At 40.7% G+C, this 18,212-nt stretch overlaps 2 protein-coding genes across 2 annotated transcripts; both read left to right on the forward strand.

The window, feature by feature from the left end:
• The first annotated feature begins 8,525 nt into the window (after positions 1 to 8,525).
• On the forward strand, positions 8,526 to 11,520 carry LOC125004087 (sialic acid synthase-like). Its single transcript, XM_047578441.1, has 6 exons — positions 8,526 to 8,782; positions 8,885 to 9,100; positions 9,771 to 9,870; positions 10,038 to 10,192; positions 10,392 to 10,658; positions 10,894 to 11,520. Exons 1-6 carry the CDS (start codon positions 8,651 to 8,653, stop codon positions 11,077 to 11,079), a joined length of 1,056 nt encoding a protein of 351 aa, XP_047434397.1. The 5' UTR covers positions 8,526 to 8,650; the 3' UTR covers positions 11,080 to 11,520.
• A 217-nt stretch (positions 11,521 to 11,737) lies between these two features.
• Positions 11,738 to 16,268, forward strand: LOC125003896 (sialic acid synthase-like). Its single transcript, XM_047578145.1, has 6 exons — positions 11,738 to 12,020; positions 13,945 to 14,160; positions 14,248 to 14,347; positions 14,747 to 14,901; positions 15,002 to 15,268; positions 15,347 to 16,268. The coding sequence occupies exons 1-6, from the start codon at positions 11,889 to 11,891 to the stop codon at positions 15,554 to 15,556; spliced, it is 1,080 nt and encodes a 359-aa protein (XP_047434101.1). The 5' UTR covers positions 11,738 to 11,888; the 3' UTR covers positions 15,557 to 16,268.
• The last annotated feature ends 1,944 nt before the right edge of the window (positions 16,269 to 18,212 follow it).

The following is an 18,212-nucleotide window of genomic DNA, read 5'->3' on the forward strand; positions in this document are numbered from 1 at the left end:
ACAATGCCACTAAACCACACTGGTAAAATAAAATAAAGGAATGTAGTTAATGACTAAGTTTACATGGACACTACTATTACACTAATAATCAGAATCAAAATGTCTCATGTAGACTGGAATCATCTAGCCATATATTCAGACATGAATAACAGGCAGCAACACATTGTAGCCTGATAAACAACAAAACTGTGAATCATGTAATGTCATCAAAATACACAAAAGAAAAATTGACTGGATTTTGAAAGGGGATCACAATCAACAACAATAATGTAATAACACTAACAGGCAATGAATACATTTTTTGTCTATTAAATGTTCTACCTCAAGCCTTATTACAGTATATTACGGTTTGTGTGAAATGAAATTGGACGACTGGTAATACTAGTTGGGGGGGATGTTATGAAAGTTACAATTAGCAGCATGCTTGTGCTGATGTGTTGAGTGAATAGAGCTGTTGGCAAAGCTGACAAAGTACAGTCCGTCATGATCCTCCACCTTCATGATCACTGTCAAAACTGTCACTGGTGGTTACCCTCAAGCAAAGAATCACCTGTTTCACGTTCTTTCTGTAATGAATAACAGGCTCTCCAAGAAGCCTCTCCAAGGTGCGTCTTGCCTGCGGTCTCCAGAGTGTCTTGAAAAAGCCCTGCCTGGGTGTACACCACCTCTTACACAATTACAGCTTGGATAGGCTCCAAACCCTGTGACCCCCTGTGATCAAGTGTCCTAGTAACATGAACAAAGAGAACATGTTCCACCTCTTTAACTGTTGATAACAGGCTGGATCAGATGTTATGAAAGTTGCAGTCAGCAGCGTGGTTGTGCTAACACTGTTTCCAATGTGACTTGCACTGCATCCATTTGTTCTAATTTTGCCCGACAATTGTTTCAAATCCACAATTCCTTGTTGGGTCCATGCTGTATCTCCTCCAAAAAGCAGGCACGGAAACAGAAAAGTGAATTCTTGGCTACACTTGCCATTAGCCAGTCATTTCTTTCAAACCAAGAAACACAAAACTCACGACTTTGTCGTTTGTACCTTTGAGTTCTTTGATCATCGTTTGGCCCGATGGGATCCCAGTGTCTTAACTTCCAACTCTTCCTCCAAAGACATTAAGGAAAAGCAAGTAATCCACCTCATTCATGGTAACACCGCCACAGCTGAACTTCTTCTCCTTTCACTCTGGCACCAGCAGCATTTTTGACCAATGACCAGCGGCCTGAGGGCTGACTGATATTTAGCCCAAACGATCAGTGAATGGGGTGTGACATGGCATCTGTCCATCACTTACAAGAATTAAAGGAATGGAAGTTGACCGGGGGCCTGGGGCTGTAATAAATCAGCCCATTTAGAGATATTCTGTGTTTTTCTTTTGACTTTTTGGTGCTGTTGCTACCCTTGGTTTCACCAAAATTTAAAACCCATAGTAAGTTATTTAAAAAATAAATTTCTCATCACGTTCTCTTAGCTTCATAAATTTACTCTCAATGAAAAAACGCTGGCTTGGATGATGCCTTCATCAAAACTCGTAAGACTTCCGATCCCAGGGCCTTTGGGAAAGGCACCTAATCCAAACTGGAACCAAGTGCTGCCCACTGCTCCAACTATCTTAACTATGCTTGTGTATGAATGAATGGGTAAAATCCAGGGAGCAATGCCCACTATAACACGTAGACCAGGCCCGGAATACAGCCTGATGTAACACATCCGTGCACTGCACAGTGGTGTTTTCCATAGATACACATGGCACATTCAGACTGGCCAGACACGTCAACGCAGCCGCCATCTTGGGCAGGGGTTGTCCAGCGGTCAGACCGCTGTCAATGCATCTTACTGACTCTAAAATGGCAGACTTTTGTGCTGCTTACGGGTGTTTCCGTTAAAGAACCACCAAAACTAGGCAAAAGGGAATACCCTTTCACAAGTGAGAAGATATTTTATGTTATTTAACTGTTATGAACATGGATAAGAAAACAAAAGACATTTTGGTTAGTAAGACATCATTCACATGATGAAAGTAACATTTAGAAATCAGCCACTGTATGTAATTGTACTAAGTAGGCCATGTTATTCCTAAATCAGCTATCAGTTTCATATATACATATAACATGTATGTTTAAAGAAACTGAGAATTTTCAAAAAACACCACATTCCAGTTTATTTTGTAGTATATTATCTTCTTGTTTTTCTCTTCTGTCCCTTTGCTGTGTTTGGGGGTTGTGAAGTGTGTATAAAGTTCAAAGGTCAAAAGGTCATTTACCAGATGCCAGTTCGTAAAACTAACCAGGACATAAGCCATAAAGTTTTGTTTGTGTATGGGGGTTCTCGGGGATGACCATCCTATATAAGGTGACTGTGGGAGCTGAATGGGAGAGGGGATTCGACGATTGGCCAGAAGCTCTCTCAGATTCGGCAAGAGTTTGACATTGTTCTTTCTTGTAAATAAACCTTTTTAAATGCAAGATAAGACTTGTCAGCGGTGATCACTTCTTTCTTCAGCACATCAATATACAACAATTTCAAACACTTAGAGAGAAACTGGTCCACCCCAAAGGCAAAACATCCAGAGAGAAACAGAGTAATGTAGTGTATCCTGTTCAGTGCAGTGAGGAATGTACAAACTTGTACAATGGGGAAACCAAACAACCCATCCACAAACACATAGCTCAAAAGTGTAATAGGTCAGGTCTATGGAAGTTTTTCTGTGCCGTCAGAGTTTGAATATAAATTGCTAGGTAAATTGCTATGCAAATCAAAACATCAAAAAAGTTCAACCTTATAAAATTCAACAATAAAAAAAAAATAAAACTAATAAAAAAATCAACCTCAAAATTTCAACCCCAAAGATACAAAACAATGGAGATGAAGGTTTGTGGTTGAAAATTGGAGGTGGAAACTGAGAGGTTGAACTTTTGAGGTTGAATTGTTTTAGGTTGTATCTTTGAGGTTGTTTTTTTATGTGAAATCTTATTAGGTTGATTTTCTATTGTTGAATTTTATGAGGTTGAACTTTTTTTAATGTTGATTTTTTTATGTAAACTACATTTACCTAGCAATTTATATTCAAACTCTGATGGCACAGAAAAACTTCCATACAGGTCATCAGGGAACAACTCAGCAACACTCTTTTGAAGATAGCAACGTCAAAGTCCTAGCCAGACAGGATAGATGTCAAAGTGGAAAAACCCTCTCTAAACAGAAGAGGTTGACTGAGCCCTCATTCATCAGTCACACCACATCATTAGAGCACCATTCATATGATAAGTAGCGTGCATAAACCTGCTTGGGGACCAGGAACAGTCGGTTAAAGCGACTTGCTCTAAAAATAACAATTATTTCATAAGCCAGCATCTCATAACACATATTGCATAGTGCTCTATCATGTAATATGTAATGTACTTTCACTGTTATCTTTTTAACTGTATTGCACTGTTGCTTTTGTTTAATGTTTATTGCTCTAATATTTTTCTATTTTATCTTCTCTTTTGTACTATTCTGTATTCATAACTTCAAATTTGGGCATAATTATCTGTGCTATTTTTATGCACGTTCTGCTGGAACACCTGAATAAATTTACACCTGGCGGGTGTCAATAAATATATTACCTTACCTTACCTCTGAAATGTCCATGGTACAGTTCAAGTGAAAAATTAAGTGCTGCTTTCGAGGGCCAGGTCCCCTGACCTGGCTCTGGGCCCTGGTAATGGTTTCACTTATATTTAGGGAATGCCCACATCACGTGTGCTGTCATTTACCAGCTGGGTCACATCAAGAACAATTGATGAGTCCCGCCTAATAAAAGCTGGACTGCTCTTTCACTCCATCATATGTGCCCTATCTTTGACTTCTCTCCTCTTTTGGGAAACCCTTGCCCTCCTGGACTCCCTCATCTTTCCAGAGATCTACACTATTTAAAATGTAATTACTACTACTAGTCAGATAGTCAAACTTTGCTTTTTAAATGTTAAATCGGCTTGCCATATGAACGTCTTTGCTGCTGCTACTCCACTACTTCTTCTTCTTCTCCTTAACTGGCGGGCACGGCCAGGCTGCTGGCATCCAACTTAAAGGTGCACAGCTGCCACCACAGGGGCCAGGAGCAATTTTACAGGGGCACTGGCCCCTATTGGCCCCTGTTGGCTCCTGTGTAAAACCGCCAATGCAAGGAGCTGTTGTGCTGTAAACTGCACAAATCTTCTTTTCTCTCTATCTTCTCTGTTTCTAACCGGCTGGCCTTCGGCAGATGGGTCCCTCCATATGAGCTGGGTTCTGCTCAAGGTTTCTTCCTGTTAAAAGGGAGTTTTTCCTTGCCACCGTCGCCCTCAGGCTTGCTCAGGAGGTTGCAGGCTGGTTTTTGTGAAGCATCTTGAGACGATTTGTATTGTTATTGGCGCTATATAAATAAAACTGAATTGAATTGAATTGAAATTGAAATTGAATTGAAATCGGAAGGATGGAAACTGTTTGATATCCCGAGGGGATCTCATCCTTTTGCCAAGAGAAGAAGAAGATTGTGGCTCCAGGCCACAGGATGGATGTAAATAAAGCAGCATCTGAACAAATGTTTTTTGAACAAATTGCCTGAAGATCTTCCGTTGTAATTGCTGAGTGCAGGAAGAAATGTATGTTGTTATGACCGTAGTGGTCATAATATGCATTTTGTTTTGTTCTTTCTGTTGTGTTGTCTCTCCCTGTCCAGGGGGGGGGCTGTGTCATTGTGTTTTCCAGGATGGGCGCGTGCAGCTGGAGGCCGCTGATTGGAGGAAGCCCGAAATAGTTCGCAGTACCATATTAGTAGGGGTGAGTAGCCTTTTACTTTTGTCCATCTTTTCTCTTGTTTTGTTGTTAGGGAGTGAGGGTAGAAAACCTGTTGTTTTGTTGACTTCTTTTTCTTTTGGCTAGGCAAGTTTTAGTTTGTTGTTGTTTATTTATTGTTTATTGTTTTATGTTCGTTTGGGTAAATAAATCCCTTTGTTTTTGGACTGCATTTCTCCGTGTTCTGTGTTACTTTACATGTTTATGTTATGTTAAGGTATCCCTAGGCCGGGGCATAACAATGTAAATGTATGTATGTAATGTATGTGTCACATGAGTTACTCGAGTTACGGGAAGAAAAAAGGAAGTAAGAGAAAAAACAAACATAATAATAGTATAACTCCTTTTTTTTTCCCGTAACTCGTCCAACTTGTAGGACGAGTTACGGGAAAAAAAACACTTAAGTGGAAAAACAATAATAAGAAACATACAGTATAACAAGCCCCGACCTGTAGGGATACCAGTGCCTCGGTGCGTTGCCCTGTGGCCCTAATTATATATAACATGAAATAATATAACCGAACGTCAGTGGTGCTGCTGCAGGCTGTGCTGCTGAACATTTCAGTTAATTTGTGACATTTAGTGGCTTCACTCTCCAAATGTTGCATTTTTTCCCTCGCCTTCTCAGCCCCACCTTTTTCTTTCAGTTTTTTACCAGCGTTATCCATATTATTTCTATGGTCATTGGTCACAATATGTTTGAGCGTATGGCAAGCCATTTTAACATTTAAAAGTCTGACTGGATATGTGTTGCAGATATCTGTAATTCAGTTTTGCCTAGTCAAAAAGAGCATTTCAGATATCCACAACTACATTCTTCTTCCTAGGACAAATGACGTCACTTTTGCCATTCATGTGTGTGGGGTTCGTCCTTACAGATACTGTATCTACAGCTGAGTTGCAGATATCCGCAATGTGAACTGTGGATATCTGTAACTGAATTACAACTAGTAGTAACTAACTAGTAGTAATTCCAGTTTGAGATATATACAATTTGATTCTGACTAGTCATAATTCTAATTCAAGATATTTTTAATCCACCTCAGTTAAAGATGTTCATGTTCCTTTTCAGATATCTTAAATTAAGTATTGACTTGTCAAAATGACGTTGTAGATATCTGTAACTGAAATTAGGAATAGTCGCAATTTACTACTCCGCTACTTCTTCTTCTTCTCCTTAATTGGCGGGCACGGCCGGGCCACTGGCATCCAACTTAAAGGTGCACTGCTGCCAACACAGGGGCCAGGAGCAATTTTACAGGGGCACTGGCCCCTATTGGCCCCTGTTGGCTCCTGTGTAAAACCGCCAATGCAAGGAGCTGATGTGCTGTAAACTGCACAAATCAGATGGATGGAAACTGTTTGATATCCCGAGGGGATCTCATCCTTTTGCCAAGAGAAGAAGAAGATTGTGGCTCCAGGCCACAGGATGGATGTAAATAAAGCAGCATCTGAACAAATGTTTTTGAGTGCCTGAAGATCTTCCGTTGTAATTGCTGAGTGCAGGAAGAAATGTATCTAAGGATTATCACATGAGAAGGAGTAATTTTAAAATAACATTTAGACCATAATTTTATTAAAATACTTGATATGTAAATATTGCGTTGAATTTATTCCTGCAGAAAATGTGAAATTTCTGGTGTATTATTACATAAATTCAGTCGTTAGTGGTTAGGATGTACCCGAGATACCTGCTCTAGTTATATAGTGTTATTTCACACATAGTCTTCCTGTAACTGCATCTTGTTTTATTTTGATTATTATATCATAAATTGTATTATTATTACTAGAAAATTCCCTCTGGGAAATTTTGAGGGGCCACGGTTTGCTACAGCCGGGGGTACCGTCTCTGTCAACATGGGAATCAATCCCACGACCAGAGCTAATCAGACAGACATATGATCATCTTTCACTGGGCACCGATATTGAGGAGCTGTAATCACACAAGTCACATGTGTGTGTGTGTGTAACCGTAATCACATAATGTTACCTGTGTGTGTTTGTGTGTGTGTGTGTGTAAGAGTAATCACGCATACGCACATATGTGTATGTCTGTAACTGTGGGTGTGTTCCAAAAGTTACCTTTGTTGGGCTCACAATTTAAATTCTTTACGTCTCACTGCTTTGACGAGCACATTGTGAGAGACAGAACAAGTTTATCTACAACTGTGGAAAAATTCACGTGTGTAGAGCATAGAAAATGTGCAAAAAGAAAAGTTTCAGGCAACTTCTCCCACTCTAACCGATGATGTCACCCACTCTGACATGAACATTCCACACTGTGCCTCTTTGCCTATTTTGAATCTATCACGGACTGATACAATTTAAAGTTTTCCATAGGTTACATTACTCCAATGATAGGCTAGCTAAAATATACCCATCTGTTCTCCCTTCTTGTACAAGGTGTGGCAACCAAGTATCACATGTTCTGGTCGTGTCGTTTTCTTGTCCTACATTTTTGACTGTCTGTCAGTTCTTTCCAACACACCTCTTAAACCTAATGCACCCATTTCTGTATTTGGAGTCACACCTTCTGAAATATGTACCACAAATACACAAAAAGAAAAATAGCATTTTGTAGTATTATAACTCACAGGGTGATATTAATGGACTGGAAATCTAACAAATGCCCGTCCTTTAGGAAATGGATTCGGATTCTTGTCAGCTTGTCTGATGAGCCCATTTAGAGGTTACACTTTCAGCATTGGATCCTTTTTGTTTTCTCTCTCTCTCTCTCTCTCTCTCTCTCTACTTTTTGTGCAACTCAAAGAGTAGTAGGATGAGTTCTGGGAAGAAAAAGGAAGTAAGAGAAAAAAAAAAAATAAGAAAAATGCAGTATGACAAGCCATAATTCATACCTGTTGGGATACCAGTGCCTCGGTGCGTTGCCTTGTGGCCCTAATTATATATTATTATATAATCATATATTATTATATATTGTTATATTTTTAATGTTATATATCAATCTGTTTTGACAAATAACTAGAAGCTTTTTAATGGTATTGTACATTGTCTACATTTTTAATTAAACCAATCTATATTGTATCAGAAATATATGTCTGACATTCATAATAAACAAAACGAATTGCTGCGCTGAGGCCTTGTTCCAGGCGGCGGCGTCTATGTGTATATATCTAAGATCGTCATTGATATGGACCAATGTCAGACATCCCTGTGGCCCCTAGGTAACTATCTCATTTGCCTGTCCGTTTGAAAGGCCCTGCACCCCATGGAATAATTTTGAATATATGTAAAACAGGTTTACAAATATTTCTTTGACATCCTTTTTTGGATGATGGATGACATCCACGGATATCAATGATGTATGTCCACTTGTTTAGTATCAAGAAAGAATAAAGCTCAAATGTAAGGTTCACCAATAAATTAGTAAACATTAAATAAATGCAAAAAATAGAAAATCAAATACAACAGTAGTTGTACTTGTGCTGTGCTGTCTGGGAGGTGGAGCAGGTTTGGTTGTACAGCCTCATAAAGTTGGACCAGGTAATTCTTTTGAAGGTGTTTGCTATGTCAAAAGTTTGGCAGCTGGGTCTAGGGTGTGGCTGTTCTTCGTCCCTCAGGCAGGAATGATAATGTCATGTCGGTTTGTCGGTGACTGCCTTCACAAAGAGAAAAATCTAAAACGGAACTGAGACACTCATCATCATATAAAGGCGGGACTTCATGTGCAATGTTATAAATTTCAAAGCATCACACAGCTCGTCCTGTTCGCTTGCTGACGAGGGAGCACCTATTAGGTCTTGTTCACCTGTCAAGTTGCGATTAGCTGTCAGTGATTCACACATCTGTTCAATTCCTACCTACATCAATATCATGCCTCTTCAGTTTGAGCTGTGTCCCGGTCGAATGATTGGGGGAGACCATCCGTGCTTCATCATTGCTGAAATTGGGCAGAACCACCAGGGAGACATTGAGATTGCTAAGAAAATGATCAAGATGGCAAAGGTAACTTGAAAGGTTGAAACTTTTAAGGACGTTTTACAGAAGATGTTGCTTTGTGTTGTAAAAAAAAAAAAAAAATGGTACCATCTCTTCTCTTAATCTCAGGACTGTGGTGCTGACTGTGCAAAATTCCAGAAAAGTGAACTGGAATGCAAATTCAGCAAGCGAGCCTTGGAGCGCCCTTACAATTCAAAGCACTCCTGGGGGAAGACCTATGGAGAACACAAGCGCCACTTGGAGTTCAGCCACGATCAGTACAGGGAATTGAAAAAGTATGCCGCAGACATAGGCATCTTTCTCACTGCCTCTGGCATGGATGAGGTAAAAGTATTCCTAAATCTCAGTATATTGAGTTGTCTGTCACCTAATTACCTTGATTCCCACAGATGGCCTTAGGGATGTAATAATTACTTTAAAATTCTCGAATTCTCGGTTAGTATTACCGTTTCAAATCTGAATTATCATTAAGATCGTGTTAGATTATCACATTATCGAACTAACACTTCTAACTTGATGAGCCACAGCGAGTAAGTTTGTAATGCAGAGGTTCTCAACCTTTTGTAAGATGGGCCCCCCAAAGGTGGTTCACTGCAAATTATAACTTGAGTGAGCCAGTCGTTAGAGAATTTACTTTTTCCCATTATGTTTAGCGATAATAAAAGATATTTAGAAATGCATGCTTACGAGCTTAGAACGGTGTGCAGTCATCATCTGTCTGTCAAAGCAGCAGTGAAATAGTACGACACCTGGGCGGCCTTTAAAAAGGGGAGGATAAGAGCAAAGGGCTGGGCATTGTATGACGCATGACATGTTTATTTTATTTTATTTATTTATTTTCAAAATAAAAATTGGTTAAATGATTTCAGTGTGTGGATAAGTGCTTTTTCAACATTTTGATCACATTTCAACAATACCGTGATCATAACGGTAATCCGGATCATTTTGGTCACAATAATCATGGTATGAAATGTTCATGTCGTTACTTTTCTAGATGGCTGTGGAGTTCCTTCATGAGCTGGATGTGCCCTTTTTCAAAGTGGCCTCCTGTGACGCTAACAACTTCCCATATTTGGAGGAAACTGCCAAAAAAGGTACAAGAGTGTGTAGAATTTTACTAATGTGGGTGCTGTGGAATAAAGACAAAATATGTGAAGACGTGTGCTTTGAACATTTGATGTTTGGGTACCAGGTTAATGTGTATTTTCATGTCTTAGAAAATTGAAAGTGTGTAAGTTCAAATTTACCACTTCTATCTCAGGACGTCCGATGGTGGTGTCCACTGGCATGCAGTCCATGGAGACGATTCGTCGTGTCTACAAGACAGTAAAGGAGTACAACCAGAACTTCACTCTCTTGCAGTGCACCAGTGCCTACCCTCTGGACCCCAAAGATGTCAACCTCAGTGTGATCACGGTAATAAGAAGAGTGTAAAAGCTGTTAATTCCAAGTTGATCATCATGATGAATAGTGTTACAGCCCCGGTCACTTTGGTTACAGTTTGTACTGTTGTAGGCTTATTTTCATAATATGGAAATAAACACAGGATAGACAGACAGACAGATTTTTATTTATTTATTTATTTTTTGTCTTTACACCTTCTCCTTTTCTAAAGGCGTACCAGAGAGAATTCCCAGACATTCCAATTGGATATTCTGGACACGAGCAAGGGATCTACATCACTGTGGCCGCTGTAGCAATGGGAGCAAAGGTGGTGGAACGTCATGTGACCCTCAATAAGACCTGGAAGGGGAATGACCACGAGGCATCTCTGGAGCCCTCTGAGCTGGCAGAGCTGGTCCGAACAATCCGACTGGTGGAGACGGCCATGGGATCACCTGCCAAGAAGATGCTACCATGCGAGAAAAACTGCCATGATAAGGTTAGTTGTTAATTACTGTTATCATTGTCAACTGTTGTTTAATATTTCTCTCTGCTTCATTAAGCATCACCTGTTCTATCATAAGTGAATTAAAGGGCCACTCCTCACTTTTTGGTGTGTTCTAAGTGCTTTGTGGTATGTTTCCTAATATGCCTGTTCAGCATCATTTCTTATCCTTTTCTTGTCCACCATAATCCATGCTCCTCTCTGTGTTGTTTGTCTCTTGTTCCTCCAGTTGGGCAAATCAGTCGTGGCTAAAGTGGCCATCCCTAAAGGGACAGTGCTGAGCCTGGATATGTTTGCAGTGAAGGTTGGCGAGCCTAAGGGCATCGCTCCGGAGAATATGCAGCAGCTGCTGGGCAAGACCATTACCATGGATGTCGAGGAAGATGACAGCATCCTAGTGGACATGATAAAATAGTTACGATTCTTAACTGAGGCAGAGAGAGAGAGGGCCAGCGTTACTGTTTGAATATGAAAGATATAAACACAGAAGTGAGAGTCCAGAAAAGAGGCGAACAAATGATTGTGTATGCATGTGTTTGTCTCTGAGTAATTTCTAGTAAGATATGGTTGAAAGTCAGACAATGGTTCACTTGTAATATTTTCTCACTCTGGTAAAACAGACATTATCTTTATTTAAAATAATCTGTCCCTGTCTCATTTTCTTGGCAGTTAAAAAAATGGTGAGTTGTCAGCACAGAGGTGAATTGTATGATCTAATATGCAATGCCTACACTATATATTGCATTTGTGGGGAATCTTATTGTTTTTGTGTTTTGGGGATTGCAACAACCTCTGGTAATTCCACAGGTATTACATGCAGTACGACTGTGGTTATCTTGCAGAATAAATGGCTATTCCAAATCCTCTGGGTTTTGTGTTTTGTTTCCCCTGTGTGGCATTGGGAAATTATTGGGAAATAATTATCGTTTATTTGTTCATTCATTTTGTGGTTTAACATGAGCGAACGTTTTCACTAGTCTAGTCTATCCTAAAATTATTTTCTTCCTTTCGTTTTTTTCTCTCAAATAAATGCATAAATTCATACTTTTATTTTGTTGAAAGGAAATCCGGCTGCCACGTAGGATCCCAGATGCGGAAGTGCTTGCAGGTCCTGAATGAGCAGCATAGTAAAACTTACGACCGGGTCTTTTACACCGTGCTTCGCTGCTGTCTTCTTCTCCACCGCTTTTCTGTTTGAACATTTACTCTCTTCCCTTCGTCGAAATGCCTTTAAAGTTTGAGCTGTGTCCCGGTCGAATGATCGGAGGAAACCATCCGTGCTTCATCATTGCTGAAATTGGACAGAACCACCAGGGAGACATTGAGATTGCTAAGAAAATGATCAAAATGGCAAAGGTAATAAGAATGTGTTAGCTTATCTTTGCGGATTTCTAGCTTGTGTTGCCTTAAACAGACGAAACGCGCGCGCGCGCGCACACACACACACACACACACACACACACACTTTTCCTTTGCTGTTTTATTTGCCCTGAAGCAACATAGAGTGCACAGATACACACTTGTGTCATTGTTTTGAGAAGATATATTATCGTAAATATGAATCCAATAGATTGTCAGTGGAATGAGAGGTTCACTGGTACTAAAAATAGTTGCAGGTACAGTATATTGCAACATTTGACTACAGGGTGACAATTGAATTTGCCCTCTGTGCCATCCGTTCAGATGTGAGGCCCCTCCTCCATTCCCTCCATTGCACTTTCTTTCCCAGACGTGCCATTTCTTCAGTTATAAATCTCATCTCATTTTCTGCTTTGGCTTGTCCTCACTGAGGGTTGCGGGGGTTGCTGGAGCCTATCTGAGCTGTCACCTGGTGAGAGGCGGGGTACATCCTGCACAGGTCTCCATTCACATTCACACCTAGGGTCAGTTTACAATCTTCAGCTCTAAATTATAAATTCTATTTTGGGTTGCTCTGATTTCTAGATTTGATTGAAAGAATTCCTCAGTTTAAAATCTGTATCAACCGTCAGCCGTTTATCAGTGTTTATAACTCGTGGTTTATTGCTGTTCCTGTTGTTCAGGTTTTGCATAACTGCAGCCTATCCTAGTTGAGAAGGGTGTGCCCTGAACAGGTGGCCAGTCTGTGCCTCTCGGCAGTTTAGAATGATAATATAAGAATAAAAAGAAAAACTAAAACTTCTCAGACTTCAAACTGAATTTTAAAATAATGGCATGCATAGTAAATAGAGCCTGTTCAGAGTAGAGGGCTGCATTGGTATTGGGTCCCGCCCAACTCAAAACTCACGGGAGCGGGCAGCTAAAAAAAAAAAAAAAAAACACTGCTGGATCGGGACGTAGCCTAGTGACAGGATGTCAACAAATGATGTCAAAAGGAAGCTCAAAGAAGGTATTTACAGCACTAAGACAAAGCAAGGCAAGTCTGACATTTGGAGAAACCTCTCAATTGTCTGTGACAAAGTTGGAAACGAACTGGACTTGGTTAGTTGTAACGAATGTCCAAAAATACTAGTCTACAACAGACACGGACACATATCCGGCACCTCTGGGTTGAGGGGACACACCTGCTCTGTTCTCCAGCAAAACGGAACAAACAACCTCATGAATCTCTTTATTGATAGCCTATAAAATGACGTGTTTTTCTCCTGCGGGACGAGAGAAGACACAGAATCAATGCATTTCTATTATTGTGCGGGCATAAATACTCAAAAATTTGCGGGTGCGGGCAGGAGTGGACATGCACATTGCGGGAGCGGGCGGTAATGGTCAGAAATTCAGTGGGAGCGAGATGAAGAAAATAGTCCCGCGCAGGGCTCCTGTTCAGAGTTTCACCCCAGTTCACGCCCTGAGTCTGTAGATTGCGGTCGGTAATGGCTTGTAATGGTACCACGCATTGGCTGAAAAATGGGATTTAAACAAATTCCTCCTATTGCAGGTGAGTATCATCTGCAGCCAGACCCTAGAGATGTGTGTTTCAGGTGGGCACTACCCATCAGTGTTCTTACTAAAGTCCTTAACTCTGCACCAGTCATTTAGAATGGAAAAGTGTTCTTGCTGTTGCCGTTGTTTTAGGTTCGTTTTCAGGATAAACATTATCAGGCAGACAGTCTTTGGCTGGAGGCCTTTCACAGAGCGAATGACCCTGACAGAGGTTAAAAGCTGAAATGCGTGTGTAAAGCTTTGACTACTTCATGTTTTTACCCCTCGTCCATGCTCCTTGGAAGTGATGGCACCAGAAAGAGATCCTAGAAGTAAAGCTTGTCGATACTTTATCTGTATTGTCTTTTAATTGCTTTCACAGGACTGTGGCGCAGATTGTGCCAAATTCCAGAAAAGTGAACTTGAGCACAAATTCAACAAGCGAGCCTTGGAGCGCCCGTACACCTCCAAACACTCCTGGGGGAAAACGTACGGCGAACACAAACGCCATCTGGAGTTCAGCCACGAGCAGTACAGGGAGCTACAGAAATACGCAGAGGAGGTGGGGATCTTCTTCACCGCCTCAGGGATGGATGAGGTAAGAGAGAGACTTTTTCATTCATGGTGCTTTGATCCGCAGAGACTATTAGCTCTAACCTTTTTTTTTTTTTTAATGTCTATTTAGATGGCGGTGGAGTTCCTCCATGAGCTCAACGTGCCTTTCTTCAAAGTGGGGTCTGGAGACACGAACAACTTCCCCTATCTGGAGAAAACTGCCAAGAAAGGTGAGAGAGAGTGAACCACTGTGTTTAAGACTGGTGTCCATAAATAAATAAATAAAAGTGTTGCTGAGTTGCAGGCATAATCCAGTGATTTTGGTGACAGGAATCAAGGAGCCTTTTTTTTTCTTGCTTCCTTCCTGTTGCTCCCTTGGCAAGACTGTAACTCACTGGATCTTATATCAAAATGGAGCCTTTATTTTATTACAAACTGTAAAACTAAAAAAATATGAATAAAATGCATGCAAAATTAGGCTCAGAGGTTGTGTGCACTTTTATGGAAAGGAGGAAACATGTTTTTGGAAATGCCTAAAGACAACATCATTTTCTCTATTCATGAGTTTCATCCGGCCCATCAGAGAGCTCAGTGGTTTACTGTAGCCTTATGTCTTCTGCCAATGGCAGGGCGTCCCATGGTAGTGTCCAGTGGAATGCAGTCAATGGAGACGATGCGTCGGGTCTACAAGACGGTGAAGGAGCACAACCCAAACTTTGCCATCCTGCAGTGCACCAGTGCCTACCCTCTGGAGGCTGAAGATGTCAACCTCAGAGTGATCACGGTGAATACTTAACAACGTGAAATCAAATGAGCAAATTTCCTTAAAATGTCAAACTGTTCCTTTAAGAGTAACGCTTATGTCACCCACTAAATGGCTGCAGGAATACCAGAAAGAATTTCCAGATATTCCCATTGGGTATTCTGGGCATGAGTCTGGAATCAGTATTTCGGTGGCGGCCGTAGCTCTCGGGGCAAAGGTCATTGAACGCCACGTAACCTTGGACAAGACATGGAAAGGAAGTGACCACGCGGCATCACTGGAGCCTTCTGAACTGACTGAGCTGGTTCGCTCCGTCCGACTGGTGGAGAGGGCGCTGGGCAGTGGCGTCAAGCAGATGTTAGCCTGCGAGAAGCCGTGCCATGACAAGGTAAACCTCACTATACAAGAAAACTTTTATTGTGCAGCACCAACTGTGTGCTACAATAATTGAGCCTTTTTCCTCCAGCTGGGAAAGTCAGTGGTGGCCAAAGTGAAGATCCCCAAAGGAACAGTCCTGACTCTGGACATGCTGACGGTTAAGGTGGCTGAGCCCATGGGTGTCGCAGCCGAGGACATCTTCCAGCTGGTCGGCAAGACCGTGATGGAGGACGTGGAGGAGGACGAGAGCGTTGCACCTGAAGTGGTGGAGAGCTATGGCAAAAAGGCCAAGTGCTGAGAGTGGAAGTTTGAAATTAGTAGAGAAAAGCACTTAACTTGAGTTATTTCCTTTGGGAATAATGAAGAATGGTCCAGACCACACATACGGAGGAGTGTCAGGGTAACTGCACTTGGTGCTGCTGAGGTTTGGGATGTTTAAAGTCATTTGTTATGTTTCTGGAGAGTGGACGCAGATTAATCACAACTGTCGTGCTCTGATGACTCACTCTCTCCAGTTGTTCTTCTTAGCCAAAGCATTTTGTTTAATTTTCCACAAGAAGCCTTAATAGAATACACTAACTCTGTGGCAAACAGGCTTTTTGACTCATCAACTCATTTTGACTGGATTACTATCCCACCCTGGAGTGAAGACATTAATATTAAATACACAGAAGCGAAACTGCTGCTGGTTTTAGCATCATGCTATACAGAGATCACAAAGCCTGTTTATACACCAGCCACTGAGTTAGTGTATTTGTCTGGTAGCCGTTCACTGAGCTCTCAGCATTGTCAACTGGTACCAGAAGGAGCTTAATTTCAACTCTGAGAGGAAAATGTCTGCATCAGATTTGAAAAAGCTTACGTGTTGTATGTACTTTTCCATCTTTTTACTGACTCAGCCTCACACCCAAGTTTTTTTTGTTTTCTTGTTTAAATGTGACCACATTGATGTCTGTTCAGATTTGTTGTGTTATGAGAAGACGACACCTCCAAATAAAATGTTACCCATATTGATTGTTGATGTTGTCCATTGCTCAGGTCAGCTCACTCTCCACATGGATGAAAGCCACGTTCAGGTGCATAATTTTTGGATTACTGTATCTGATGGGAGGTTTTCACGATCTGAGGTTTAGTTGAGTCAGAAATGTAAGTTTAAGTCCATAAAAAACTGAGCCAGTGACAGTTGTCATCCCATGTTTGAATCTCTGCGTGGTTTCAGCTGCGCTAGAAACACAATAATCAAGCAAAAATATATGAATATGTTATAAAAAATGAAATTTTTTGTTCTCAAAACATTTTAAGAAGTGACTTAAAAGTACATCTTTTACCTCTTTTATCTTCCTAATTATAAACTACATCATAACAAAAATGGTAAGAAATGGAAAAATAATCAAATTCTTGTATTTTTTCACCTTGAAACCACGATGTATGAAGTTTAGACACATCTCTGGTGTCCTCCAGTGGTAGCATTAGAGAAGACAAACATTTTCTGTTCAGAATCAGAATCAGAAAAAAAAAGATTTATCCCTGAAGGGCAATTAGGAGGGCGAAGAGCGGTACATAAAATAAGAGCAAGAGAGTAAGATAACAAAAGAATAAAAATTGCAAAAGTGGGCAAAACAAAAATAAATCAAGACCAATATGTATAAAAAAAGAGACATCGTGATGTTCTGTAAAGAAGGTTTCATACACTAAGATTGGTTTTGAACTGTTTGATTTTGTTCTTAAATCCTGGGTCTACACAAGCACAATGTGGCATTGAGGGACAAAATAAAAGAGAACCTGTTGTCCTCTTTGTCTGTTGCATAGGCCCCAGGGTCTGGAGTAATTTTCCTCTTTGTCTCTGAGAATCAGGGGATTTTCCTACCTCGTTTCCTACCTATCACCTGCACAGACTATTTTTTCACCACACATCCCAGCCACTAATGATATGCATCTCATTTCAGTGTCTCAGACTTATTTGTTAAAAATTTCATTGTGATGTCAAGTATTTGTCATGCCAAATATTTATATCTACTGGTCAGGCATAACTTTATGACCACCTTCTGAATATTATGTAGGCCTCCTTTGTAGGCCTCCAAAAATAAGGTCTTTGGGTCCTACGGTTTGAGAGAGGGGCCTTTGTGGATCATCCCACAGATACTTGATCAGTTTGGGATCTAGTGAATTTGGAGGCCAGGTCAACACCCTGTGCTGTTCTTTGTGTTAGTTTTTAGTTGTTCCTAAACTGTTTAGTGTGTGTGTGTGTGTCAGGCTGCAACCTGCTGGGGACGTCTGCTGCCATCAAGGAGTGTCATTGCTATGTGGTGGGGGTGTCTGGTCTGGTCTAGGTGGGTGGTACATGTCTAAATAACATCCACATGAATGAATGCCAGGTCTAAAAGTTTCCCAGCAGAACACTGAATTGTTGCAAGTTGGTCGATGTTATTCACTTCTACTGTCAGTGGTCATAATGTTGTGGCTAATCAGTGTATATAATCCTCCTTATTAACAGGCACTGAAATGTAACATTCATCATGTCATATTCACACAGCCTCCATGCTGGGATTTAAACGTGGTACAGTCCTAACTTATTTCATGCCCACAGATTTAAAATGAAAAACAATTCCAAAACAACTAAATTGGTTCACTGGATATTAGGTAAATTCCTGTATGCTGTGGTATTCTTAGACTCATTATATCGATCCCACTTTTTACCTCGGCCGCCCTTGTTCACAGAAAAAAAAGTCCCTCCCTATCTTGTATCTAACTGAGGAGCTATTTCAAGCGGGAGCTTTAGCCAATAAGCTGCTGCTGATCCCAGCTATACTAGAGAACATCCTTTTCTCTGACTTTTCATTCCCTGGCCAATTAAAGAAGCCAACTTCATAATCATTTAAAAAGATATAAATCACTCATTTGATTGTTCGGCTACAATCTTAGATTTGATCTAAGGTTTGATATCTGTGCAGAGG

Source organism: Mugil cephalus, chromosome 2, assembly GCF_022458985.1.
Source record: "Mugil cephalus isolate CIBA_MC_2020 chromosome 2, CIBA_Mcephalus_1.1, whole genome shotgun sequence".
In the NCBI taxonomy this organism is placed as follows: Eukaryota; Metazoa; Chordata; class Actinopteri; order Mugiliformes; family Mugilidae; genus Mugil; species Mugil cephalus.

Bases quoted from the DNA above. Each gene is read 5' to 3' on its own strand.
- LOC125004087 (XM_047578441.1), top strand. From the start codon at position 8,651: ATGCCTCTTCAGTTTGAGCTGTGTCCCGGTCGAATGATTGGGGGAGAC. The intron at 8,783-8,884 runs GTAACTTGAAAG...TCTTAATCTCAG, and splicing joins AAATGATCAAGATGGCAAAG to GACTGTGGTGCTGACTGTGC. The intron at 9,101-9,770 runs GTAAAAGTATTC...TTACTTTTCTAG, and splicing joins CTGCCTCTGGCATGGATGAG to ATGGCTGTGGAGTTCCTTCA.
- LOC125003896 (XM_047578145.1), top strand. From the start codon at position 11,889: ATGCCTTTAAAGTTTGAGCTGTGTCCCGGTCGAATGATCGGAGGAAAC. The intron at 14,161-14,247 runs GTAAGAGAGAGA...ATGTCTATTTAG, and splicing joins CCGCCTCAGGGATGGATGAG to ATGGCGGTGGAGTTCCTCCA. The intron at 14,348-14,746 runs GTGAGAGAGAGT...TGCCAATGGCAG, and splicing joins GGAGAAAACTGCCAAGAAAG to GGCGTCCCATGGTAGTGTCC.